Here is a 13,058-nt window from a genome sequence, read left to right as displayed (position 1 = left end):
AAATAAAATTTTTGAAAGAAATAATACTCTGTTAAATAATGAAATAATGAAAATTTAAAACACAAACAAATAATTAGCACTCTTGCCCTATAAATGAACAAACATCTAAAAAATAAATCTAATGAAACATTTTAGCAAAAAGTAGCAGTGATACTTAATAAATATAGAGTTTACACTTAACACAAATGCTTAATTATAAATTGAATTTGCTAAATAAAATAGAATCTAAATGTTAAGTATCAAATAAATTACATAAAAATTAAGATAAAATCTAGTTTTTTTTTAAATTTTTCTAAAAGTATTATTATTTTATATAAATTTTAATCCTTTATTTTATAACAAATGTATAGTTTCATCTTTTGTTTTCATATTTACAAAAAAAAATTATACACATTTTTTATAAGTGAGAAAGTCCCCAGTCTGCAAGTAATTAGAAGCAATATCAAAAATAGCCATTATAGTAAGTATATTCGGTACCTCTAGTATCTTTACGATCTCTCGTATCTTTACGCAATTTTTCTGTGGACACAATGTGCGTAAATAAGCGAGAGGTTACTGTACTTTAAAGTATATGCTTTAGAAAGCATGTCTATTTTAGTAGCTTTTGGGAAACAGTTTTATTCTTGACAAGCAATTTAAAAAATTCAATACGTTATTTGTGTTATAAATTTTGTAATATTTGTAGAATATTGTTTATTTTACGAAGAGCTGAAAAAAGTTGTTTTGCATCGTATAAAATAAATATGTAACTTATTTTACATGACTATAATCGACTTAAATAATTGCTTACCATAAAAATAAATAGCTATAAATAAAGTTATACGGTTCAATATATTAGTTTTGCAGTTTAGTTAAAAGCACTATAGCTTACAATGTGTAATATGTATATAACTAAAAGTTTCAAAAATATCTAAAAATAGTTTTCAGCTAGGTATTAAACTCAATTACTTTTCGTTGTACAGAAATGTTGTAGTTACAAAAGCTTTTACAGTGGTTTTATGAAAAAGCGTTGTTCACATTTTTTATTGATTGTTGAAAAATTTATACTGCATCAAAATGTTAGTAAGAAAAATTTTGTAAGCGTGCCAGTGAATCTTTGTGCCAACGGTTTAAAAAGTTGTATTTACAATGAGGTAAAGTAATTGTTTTGCAACTTGTCCATCGGGTTGTTTTGACAACTTGGCTTGCTGCATTTATTATCTACACTCAAGGCAGCTTTGGCTTCGCACGGGTTTGAAACCGCCGAACCTGCATGGTTTGAAAAATCAGCTTGGTTAGACGGCTTGTTGTAATTCGGTGCCTGGCTGTAGCACAGTTCCTTGCTGAAGTTGTGTGAGAAAGAGATGGTAAAGTAGGAGCTTTCGTTTGACTCCTGATGCGGTTTGCAAGTTGGTACGGAGTTTGAGCAGGCCATTTTGTCCTCATCGAGTTCACAATAGGGGAATTTCAGTAAAGTGCTGTCATTCGGAGTTGGAAATTCATAGCTCCTCATGTCTATACAAGAACCTTAAATTAACATTTTTAGTGAGTTTCAGAAAATTAAATGCTTTTAAATATGACATTTTAAAAGAATACTTACGTAGCGAAGCATTATGTAAAAAATAACGAATATATATTAAAAAATTATAATTGATAATTTATCTAGATGGTCTTTTAACTACATTATTCGTTTTGTCATGTGAATATGTAAACTAGTGATCTACCAGATCTTATTTTTAAAGTATATCTGGCCGGATCCGGTGCCGTATCTTATTTAAAAGCTGATTTCCGACCGGATCCGGATCGTGATTATAGTTCTAAATAGGATCCAGCCGGATACTTTGAAAATCTTAAATTTTCTTGTACAACCTAGTATATTTCAAAACTAACTTTAAAAAAATTTAATAACAGTTTTTTGCCCTTCATATTAAACTCCAGAATATCTAGTCATTATAGATTCTAGTGTAAGATTAGAAATTTTCTGTAAAATTATTGTAACTTCGACAAATTTCCCGTTATACCTAGTATAAGTTTTAAAATTTTTACGTAATATCTAGTAGAGTTTTAAATATTTTTCTCTTTGTATTAGTTTAAATTTCGAAACTCCCTCAAATATGTCTATTAACTTTGATTTTTTTTATGCACCCTTCACTGGTCTACCTTACCCATAACATTTTGTTCTGAACAAATCCGGGTATTTTAAAATTAAGCTTTGTTGATAGTTGAATCCGGTAGATCACTATGTGAACACAAACATTGTACCTAAAAATATATCTTCTAATTGTAAATTTATACTTATTCAACAAAACAAACAACCTACTGTTCTTCGTTGTGAAGGTGTCAATTTGATTGTCTTCGTCCGCATTATTGTTTCGACAAAGTTCAACGTTTGTAGGAGACATGTAGGTTGCATCTGTGGCATTCAGATGCGGAGTTGTCGGCATTGACTGGCTCGAGTATAAGCTCATCGTTTCATCTGTAATTTGTGAAGAGTCTTGTTATAACATCATGTACAAACATGATCATATTCAAGCACAAAAACTTAATTTGCCTTAAAATCACTAAATTTATATACCACGGATATAGACAGACAGTTTAGTAAACTGAAATTTGTAATTTTAGAGTTAAGCATATATTGAACTTATAAATCATATACAACGTGTTTATCAAACAAGTACTGTCTATATATAAGTTAATTATTAAACTTTATGTTTGTTTTTACTTGAAGTACTGTTTAATTTTACATCAAATTTTGTAAATATAAATAACTAATCTACCTCTTATTATATTTGCTTAATTTTGCCTAGTTTGTTACTTATGTATTTTCTGATGAAACCTAAAACTGTTTACTAAGTAAAATTTAAATATAAGTTAGTTGCTAAAATAAGTAATTGATAAGGGTTTGCTGTAATATATATTACATGTTTGCTCAGCTATATGTTTTTGAATGAATTGTGTCTATAGTTTTTGTTTAAATAAAATAAATTTATACAATTTTTCAAACAAACACTCATTGTCAGAATCGGTGTTGCTTGTTTTAGGTAAACTCTTTTCCCCGGAACTTTCTTGTTTTCGTGCTAGTTTTTTGATCTGTGTGTAAAAAAAAATAATATTGAAACATTTTCAAAGTTAGTCGTATTTTATACTAATTATATTTTTATATTTAAGCTAGAAATATTTTTATAGGTCCCGGACAGATGTTAAACTATATTCAAGTAGTGTATGACTCGAAAACCGAAAAGGTTTTATACACTAGATTATCGGACCAAATTTCTTAACGCCCCTTTTTCTCAATCAATAAAATAAAAGTTAAATAAATAAAATGACAGTTTGTTAAAACAATAAAAAGTTTAAGTTTTGTCTAAATACTGAGAAGTGTATTGAAATTAAACAAGTTTTATTAAAAAGAAAACAGAGTTCGTTTATCACTGCTCAATCTTGATTTGCTGTTTTTTGACAACATCAATTTTAAACCCTGTACAATATGTTTAACATGACAAGAACCAGTGTTTTTAGGAGACGAACATTACTTTAAACTAATTGAAAAAAAGTATGGGCTGTTATGAACTAAGAACTACTTCCCTGTGTACTAAATAAGCTTGAGTTACAACTAAAATATTAGTATTATTTGTTGAACGACAAAAAGTTTGATCCAAGAACCTGGTTGACAAAAACTATTTTAGTTATCGATTTGTACACCAGAAAAGCTTAAGGTCAGGTCAAGGACATTAGGTTTACCAAACAAACATTTTGCTTATATATATTTTTTACCTTAAAATTTAATTTTTATTATAAGAAAATGTTGTCGTAAAAACAGTAAAATTACATAATATATACAATACAGTCAAAAATACAACAACGTTTTGCAGCAGGGTTTAAAAGTTTAGCGAAGTTAAAACACTATTTTTATTTACAGAAATTATTTGATAAATCACGATAAGTCTGTCTACTTAAATCATGGTAAATTATAAAAAAGTAAGAAATGTTGCTTGTGTATATTGAATAAAAATAGCTTACTATAAAAGTCAATAAACTATATTTTCATACATACAAACAAGTTCAACTAACTTTTGACCGTTGGTTTTGAAACCAAACTTGAACGACCCTCGGACTCAAACCTGTTTCGTTTGCTAAAGTTTCTCGTGCCTAATTATTAATCATAATTTTCATAAAAATTACTTTCTACAAAACTATGGTCAAAATAAGCAACTACTAACCTAACTACTAATTGAGAAATCTAAAATATTTGATATTTTGTTAAGTTATACGAAAAGTATACTGTTTTTTTGGTCAATTGTTTTTAAGAGTAGGTGGTAAAACCGTGATAAGATAAATTATGTCGCTTTTAATGTTGAATCATACACATATGTCATAAGTATTTCAGTCATAATCTTATCTTTTATCGTAACACATCAAAGTTTTTATTTTATTAAAGTAAAAAAAAAGTCATTAAAATATTTGACATTGCTTAACTAACATATCTGAATACGAACAAGTTTATTTAGCAAAAATAACCTAAAAGTTCTCAAAAAACATTTGATAGTTTATCTTATTAATAAAACAAAAAAAAACGAATAATATACAGTTCAAAACTTTCATAATAATACAAGTTTTTAAAAACAAACAATAAATGTTACCAACCTTTCTGGTAGGTTTTTGTGAAACTTGAAATGCTGATTTGAACTTTCTACATTGCGCTGTGGTCAGAATTGTCCTGGGTCGCTTCACTCCTCCCTGCTGGCTCCTTGGATCGTCTCCTCCGTGGATGAACATGCTCATGTCTCTTTGTGTGTCCTCACCATAGTTCCTGTACCTCGCAGCGAGAATGTTGCACGAGTTCTCTGTTTGAAAAATTAAGAAGTATTTTCAGTACTGAATGTTAGCTTTTCTGATAAAGATTTCAATCTTGTAAGCTTATAAAGTGGTAAAAAATTTACAACTTTTAAAGTAACGCATTTAGTTAAGTTTGATAAAACTTTCCACAACAGTTTGTGTTTTACACATTTGAAATAATTATACTTGTTAAAACCAAACATTTAAGAATAAATTAAAATATTGCGTTTTCAATTGTAGTTGTTTTATATATGAACCTGCATCTGACATAGTTGATGATCCTGCTTCGGTCTGTTTATTAATGTGAGTTGATTGGTTCATTACAAAATTACATGAGAGGCAGGTAATAAGACCACCATTTTTTTCTCGCTTGCAATACTGTTCTCCAGGCTGTTTGTACGTAAATTTTTAACTAGATTAGTCCGTTAAAAACTGGAAGATTTAAGTTATCGAAACCAATTTTACTTCTACTAAATTTTTAGATAAAACTTTGCTCAAAACTTGTTATATAAGTATCCAAGTATAAAAAGTCTCTAAAATTTGTAAAATTTTTATTTTTAAGTGAATTTCTAAATATAAAAAATAATCATTGTATGTTTCAAAGTAAAATGTTTGTTCAGCCTTTTAATAATCAAGAAAATCACACCAAACAACAACACAAGTATTGCTGAACAATGCTGAAACTTTTTAATAAAACTTTATTGAAATTCATTCACCTTCATCAGCCGCCTGCATATTTCGCAGGAGAAGCACTCAACGTTTACGGGGCCGGGAAAAACCTTTGAGTTGGCGGCTATTGGCTGGCAGCAACGTTTGCACAGCTTCAACCTGTAAGTTGAATGTTGAATGTTTGTTTTCTATAAAAACTGTGTGAAAATCATGTGTTTTCTTTTTATAAAACTTGTGAATATGGAATATTTACTTGTTTGCTTTTAGCTTGTGATTATACACAGGTTTACTTTCTACACAAGCTACCTGTCAACTTGTTTGAAAAAATTCACCTTTTTTTCTCACAAGTTTGCACTGCGCGACATGACAAACAAAAATGCTGTCAGTTGTTAAAATTATGTGTTGTTTTTAGCGGCGGTGGTGTTTTACAGGTGCTCGTATGAACGTGCCGAATTCTGACTGCAGCAGAAAACGACGTCGAAGCTGTATTGTCATAAACAGCAAAACAGCTGAGAAAATCTTATGAAGCACGTCGCGCATTCACTGTTGCGACTTTTGCACGCATCGAAACACCTGCCGAAGTGACTTAATTTTCTCTCATAAGAAAGGAAGCAGAAAACGCGTTCGTTTTTAACACAGAAATATTTTTTGGCATCGAAAAGGCACACGAAATTTTGTGAACGCATCGACAGTTTAGTTGTCATGGTAACGAGGTACGCTTTCACCCCAACACCGTTTTTCTGTCAATCAAATCAAAGATGCACCTCAACACCTTTTTATGCGAGTTTCACGATGAAAGGTAGCTTTGTCTGCGATTGTGACGTCATTGTGAGACGGGCGTGACATCCTTTCATCTGCTGGGCTTCGTGACTTGAGTTAAGAGAAATGACTCAGCTGCTTTATATTTGCTCTGTGATGATTAATGCGAAACAGCGGAAGCAACATGTAAATTTTTACAAATAAAATTAAGTGAGATGAACTTATATTACTTTGTGTATTTTGTTGTTTTATTTTGTGACATTCGAATCTTTTTTTATTTTTATACTGCAGATTTTGCAATATTTTTGTCATTTTGTACCAGTAGTTAGAGCTGTTTTTTGAATGTTTGTATTTAACTATTTGAAGCTGATACCAATAAAGTCTTTTTAAAGTTTCCGTTTTCGTAAAACATGTAAAAAAATTATAGACGAAGAGTGACTTTCTCAACAAATTTGCGATATTCTACTTTGCCCTCACTTTTGAAAGTTTTATGTAAAAATTCAGGTGAGAATTTTTCAGTGACAATTCAGTGGCGATGTGAGAATGACATCAAAACGTCAAGTTTTTCACACAAAAAATAAGTTAGACATTCAACTACATTTACGAAATTTTCTCAACGTTTTAATTTACATTGTTAAACGTTTTCAATTTAAATTTTAATGCTGTGTTGTAATGGGTTAGAAAAGATGGTACAGTTTGGAAAAAGTTATTTTCTTTAAACCATTGTTTAGTCATCTAATAAAAAACAAGTTGTTTGCTTTTTTAAAAGCTAACAATAACGTCTAGGCTTGTTTTAACTTTTAGTGATAACATATTTTTTTAATAAATCATTATAAACTTAATTTAACTATCCGTTTTAATTTATTATAAGAAGTTTGTGTAAAGCTGTAAAGGTTTTTTTAAATAGAGTTTAAATTTTGTTTAGTTAAAAACTTTTAATTATATTTCGAAGACGATTGAGTGAAAAATTTCTTATAAAAAATGTTTGATGAAAACTTCTAAGTAAAAACAATTTTAAAGAAAATTTTAAACTTTTAATGTAAAGCTCAAAAGAATAAAAAAATCTGTCATAAATTTGCAGTTTAGTTAAAAAAACTCCGTAAACTTAGTAAATAAATAATTAAAAATAAAGGACTTGCAGGCGTCAATTTTAACACGTTTGTATTTTATTTTCGCGCATATACGGCCGACCTTGAAAGAAAAGTAATGAATTTTTAAAGAGCTCTTAAATGTTGTGTGTCAGTCTTAAAATAGCTGCAAAGGCACTAAAATTATTTTTTTTCGGCTTAACACCACTTAGCACGCACTAATGTTTGTTTATTGTTTACACTCGGTTGTAAGTCCACTCAAAACTTAAGAGCGAACAAACATTCAGGTATAAATAGAAACTTTGTCGTAGAAAGCCTTAGTAAAGTTTACTTTTTAACTTCAAACAAAAGGTTATAATCAAATGTTAACCGTTGAGTTATTGACAAGTGATTTAATTGTACATGTTTTTTGGTTCAATAAATTGCAAACCAAATGTTTTTTTCTGAAGTAAAGGATTTGTGTGTTTTGTTAGAACTAGTTTAACCAATTTACTTTGGTAATTTGTTTTCATAAAAGTACCCCTATAAAATACTTTTTTTTTTCTAAAAGAAAAAAAATTGTTTAAATCGTTTTATTCGATTTGTTTTATACTAAAAGTATTGTTAAACAAATTTAACTTTTGAAATAAAACTTTACTATGAAAAAACACAAAAAGCTTTAAACTGTATAATAACTCCGAAGTTTAACATTATAATGCTTTATAGTAAAGTTTTCACTGTTTTGTTTCTATTGTATCTTTCATTAAAAATATATTATTTACTATAAACATATATTTTTTTCTAATATATCAAAATTCGTAAATCTAAACTTGAGATATCTTATTTTGGATAATAACAAAAGTCTAGCCTCAAAAAAGTGAAAGTACTAACTCAATCAAAAAAATATATTGGAAATTATTCAATAAATTAAGAAACCAAGTAAATAAATGAATTACAATTAAACTTAAGATAAGTTTTATTAAGATAAGCTAGATATAAAAAAAAAACTTACCATTTAATAAATTAAATTAATAAAAGACAACATTACATTGTTTCTGATAATTACTTCCAAAAAATTAAATTTTTTCACAAATATTTAAGCTCAACTAACCTAAATTATTGACTTTATAAAAATTATACATTATTACTCAATTAAATGTAGTAAAAATTAATCAAATTTTATTATTTATTTATTTTTGTGTATATAATCCTTTCATGATTCATGTTACCTTGCTTTTAATATATAAGCGTTAAATAATATCAAATTGCAAAACTATCAGCATACTCTTAAAACCAACAATTAAAAAAAGTTAGCAATCGAAATCGCAAACTGCTTTCAATAGAAAAATTTCGTCAAATAAATGAAGTTAACATTTTATCAACAGTTTATTTACACCTGCTAGCAATTTCCGGCTGAGCCCAGAAATCTACACTAATTATATTTGTTCTGAGATTAAAGTTGTGAGCTTATTTGTTTTCGGTTGCAGAAAAAATAAGCTGAAAGTTTCGGCTAAAAGGTGTGAACGCGTTTTATTTCCTGTTTACTGCCAAGCCAATTCAGTTAAGACGCGGGCTTGCCAAAACAAAGTTATAACAAAATAAACTCAATTAAACACCTGAGCTAAAAAGACCTCACAACTGTTTTACTTAGTATTTTTTCTATCGTCATATAAAATGTGTTTTCTAACTTTTTATACTAAATTCATTTAGCTCTATGACGATAACGTAAGTCTATACTTATCTCAGAAAAATATTCTTATCGATTGTGTAATTTATAATTTTATTTTCTGCTAAAGAACTACGCTTCTTCTTTAATATGAATTTATTAAAACTTTGTGTGTAAGGTTAATAACTTAATGACAAGCATAGTTTTGGTTAAAGGTATTAACCCTTAAATTCAGTTTTTCGTGGATGTTAGTTGTTTGAAGCAGTTAAGAAATGTCTTGCCTCTGCGCAAAAAATTTAATCCGATCGAATTCCGATTGGTTAGTTTTTCACCGGCTGCCGTTTGCCGCTTCTTAACGCAATTTGACCATTGACAAGTTTTGACGAAAATTATTTTGTTTCATGAGTTGAGTTTATTTTTGTATCGGCCAATCGTTTAAAAAAAAATCGAATTGAAATATTAAATTTAGCTGACATTCTTAAATGGTAGTAGAAAGAACACTGAGATAAATTGAATTAAAAAATAACTACAAAGTTGCTTCTAGCGTGTGATAAATGATAAAAATAATATTTGAATTTTAAATTAGTTTTAGCTGTAATATAATTTGTAACGGGTTTAGTGTGATCTAAAATAGAAGTGAAAACTATTTATTTTAACTAACATATTTATTTGTTAAGAGTAAAGAAAAACAACTAAAAAATATTCTTTATTATGTTTGTATAAAACTCACAGATAATTATTCAAAATAGTCTATATCTGAACAAAATTATCATTAGTGATTGATTTGAAAGCCACTTTAAAGCAATTTAAACAGATTAAGCATTTCAACCTTCGCTGATAAACATTATCTAATACATCAAACTTTTAAAGGTCGTTGAGAATTTAAGTAATGAGCAAAGTTGTATATTTAACTTTGAACATGAAAATAGAGATGTTTATAACATTTTCTTAAAATTGAACAACTCAAAAATAAGTAAAAATACCAAGAAATCTAAACTTGATCAAATATCTATGTAAAACTAAATACTGAAAACTTCAAAACATGTTTAAATTTTTATAGAATAATTTCTATTTATTTAATTATTAAGCAACTAACGTTTTAAAACTTATTATTAATTTCTAAATATAACAAAACCAAAACAAGCAAAATATTTGCACCAATAAAACTCAAGTCAAAGTTGTGTACATTGTTTTCCAAGTTTTACTCATAATTACCTTGTGTAGTGTTGGTGAAAGTAAATGTTCCCCTTTCTGACGTAACACTGGCCCACTAACACTTGATTGCACACCCAGCACACCAAGCAGCCCTCGTGCCAATGTGATTGGTCAATTTTGAGGAAATACCTGTCTCTGATTGGTTTGCTGCATCCCGCGCAGTAATGAACGCAGCTGATTGGATGCTTCATTGGTGCTGATTCGTTCGGTGAGTTTGTAGAGAAAAGTGATGAACTCATTCTTTCTTGCACTGTTTTAGTAGATTATATATGTAAAAAATATTGTTGTTAACAATATAATGCCACAAAAGTCTTTTAGAGTTAAAAACAGCAAATTAAAAAAAACAAGAAAATCAAGCCGTGAGTAATAATTTTCTCGAAATTTCAAATCAATCATATTAATTTTTATAAATCAAGCCTTATGATGAAGCATGTGTGAGAACAACTTAAAGTGAATTAAAAGTGTTAGCAAACAATTTATTATGATTTACTAAACGTCCACAAGCAACAATAAATAAATTATTCATATAATTCGCAGTAAAAATGTTCGCTAAAAAATTGAATTTTACAAAAAAAAGTAAAAGTTCTTTAGGGTTTTTTTTTAACATAAAAAAGTACTAATGATTTTAAGAATTATAAAAATCTTACTTTTTAAACAATATTTGTCCATTTTTGCCTCACTCGTTAAATGACTGAAGGACAGAGTTGGTGATACTTTGAATGTTGAAATTACCATATTACATTATGCTAAAAAATTACTAGTGTATTAAATTATAATAAAAAAGTACAGAGAAAAAAAAAAAGCCGATATAAAGCCTAGAAAAATGGTGCTTGTTAAATATTTGATTATTTATATGAGATATATTTTTTAAATTAAGTAAGCTAAAAAACTAATCATAATAATAAACCAAAGCTTTAATAAAAGTGTTTTTAATTTATTTTGATTAAAAGATTCAAAATTTTTACAAACAAAATGTTTAATTGAAAGTAAAAGATTTTTGTATCGTTTTTAAATAATTAAAGAAGTATAGAGTTCTATGAGAGGTTTACACGTTTAAGAATTTTGCTATGCACATTATTTTTGAGATACGAAATATGTTCATAACTTAAAAATATATACATATAACCAATAAGTTTAAAAAAAACATATCTGTTTAAATTTAAACACTTTTATAAAAATGCTTTTAAATTAAATGTATTCAACTATCAAATAATAACGGTTTATAAAAAGCTGAATTAAGTTGAATTTTTTAAGAACACTTTTTGTTCATTTAACAATCTGATTTTTTTATAAGTATTTGCAATGAAATTAATGCTTGTTTAAAAAAAGCATTTAACAAATACTCTACAACTTTTTAATCAATATCTAAAGCCAAAAAATAAAAGTTAAACAAGGTTACAATTACATAATATTCTTAAAGTATCAGTGAAATGACACAATGGTTTTTCTTGTGTGTATCGCCACAGAAACCATGACAACAAAACATGATGCGTAAATTAGCTGAAATTGTAGCATAATTTAGTTATTCGTTTTTACATTTAGCAAACTTAATAAGACCGCACAAGCTGCTTCTGATATCAAAACTTCTATTTTTTCTAACTTATATAATATTTAAATAATTAAAGGGTAAAATAACAGATATCGAATTGAAAACATAACAAAGTTTAATGTACTTTGACCGTAAAATGTTGTACTTTTTACGTAATGAAACTGTGGTAAAAAACTACAAAGTCAATTTTTTCTTGAAAGTAGACTTAGAACAAATACTAAGAATAAACTAAAATGTGCGTATAACAGCATACACCATCATACACCATTAAAGTTATAAAAGATTTAGCCTACAGTAAAGATTTATAAAATTGCTCATATTGTACATAAATGTTTTTTTTTCTATGTTTCATATAAACTTAACACTTTTGTAAATTATGAAGGAAGGTTATATAGTTTAAATTGTAATAAAATAGAATAAAAAAGGTGATACCTTGAACCTATTTACGTAATACAAACAGTTATTACTACTGACATTTGAACCTTATTAAGTCCGTCTTAATACCAATCTAAAATGTTTTGACGGTTTTTTTTAATAAAATTTTTACTTAAAGTTGTAAAATAAAGTTTTAAAGTAAGACTTTATTATTAAATATTAACAAATAAGAGTTTTTGTTTGATTATAATAAGTATTAAATTTATCAAAATCAAATATACTTTTTTTAACTTATATACTAAAAATGAAAAAATATTTAAATATTTAAATTATTTTATTTAAAATATTTCCAATTTAATCAAAATTTTATGCATTTTTTTGAGGTTTCTAAAAAATCAAAATTAGAAGTTAATGAATGAAGCCTTATTACAATTTTAAGCCAAACTATTGGAATCAAGATAAATGTTTTCTTGGCTACTGAGTAATTATTGTATTTTATAACTTACTAAAATACATAGTTAAAAGTGTATGAATTTTGAACTAAATTAATAAAATAAAAGTAGAAGCTATCAAATAATATAACTATTGTTTTCAATAACGTTTTAGTTAATAAAAATCAAAATTATTTTGTTTTAGAGTATAATGTAATAAAATCTGTTTAAAATCAACTATACACCTTTTAGAAATAGAATAGTGTGAAATAAAAAAAGCAAGACTTGTATGTAGTTAATTCAAAAATTTTCATAGCTATGCTACATTAACCCTTTAGTTTTTGATAAAGCAATTTGATTGATCTTAAACTTTATAAGGTAAACATATTAAACCCGGATAACCGTTTTTGTTGACCTACAAGCGAACATGCTAATTACCACTTGTAACAGTCTTCAGTTTGTCATTACAAAGTGACATTTCTCCGTTGACAGCAATCAATCAATTTTTGTCATTG

The 13,058-nt window shown here is 27.3% G+C and overlaps 1 protein-coding gene across 2 annotated transcripts; it reads right to left on the bottom strand.

Annotated features, from left to right (window-relative positions):
• Positions 1–1,112: 1,112 nt before the first annotated feature.
• LOC145838642 (LIM homeobox transcription factor 1-beta-like) lies at positions 1,113–10,936 on the bottom strand. 2 transcript variants are annotated; one of them, XM_082946264.1, is made up of 9 exons: positions 10,836–10,936; positions 10,189–10,438; positions 5,529–5,640; positions 5,070–5,202; positions 4,621–4,820; positions 4,048–4,125; positions 2,988–3,069; positions 2,300–2,455; positions 1,113–1,506 (listed from the first exon to the last, which is right to left on the bottom strand). In XM_082946264.1, the coding sequence occupies exons 1-9, from the start codon at positions 10,921–10,923 to the stop codon at positions 1,124–1,126; spliced, it is 1,482 nt and encodes a 493-aa protein (XP_082802390.1). In that variant the 5' UTR covers positions 10,924–10,936; the 3' UTR covers positions 1,113–1,123. The 2 variants fall into 2 exon arrangements, with proteins under 2 accessions (XP_082802390.1, XP_082802391.1); XM_082946265.1 differs by having other exon boundaries at positions 1,391–1,506; positions 2,296–2,455.
• Between the last annotated feature and the right edge of the window lie 2,122 nt (positions 10,937–13,058).

Source organism: Thalia democratica, chromosome 6 (assembly GCF_965202585.1).
Source record: "Thalia democratica chromosome 6, ktThaDemo2.hap1.1, whole genome shotgun sequence".
In the NCBI taxonomy this organism is placed as follows: domain Eukaryota; kingdom Metazoa; phylum Chordata; class Thaliacea; order Salpida; family Salpidae; genus Thalia; species Thalia democratica.
This window is presented reverse-complemented; position numbering and strand designations above follow the sequence as displayed.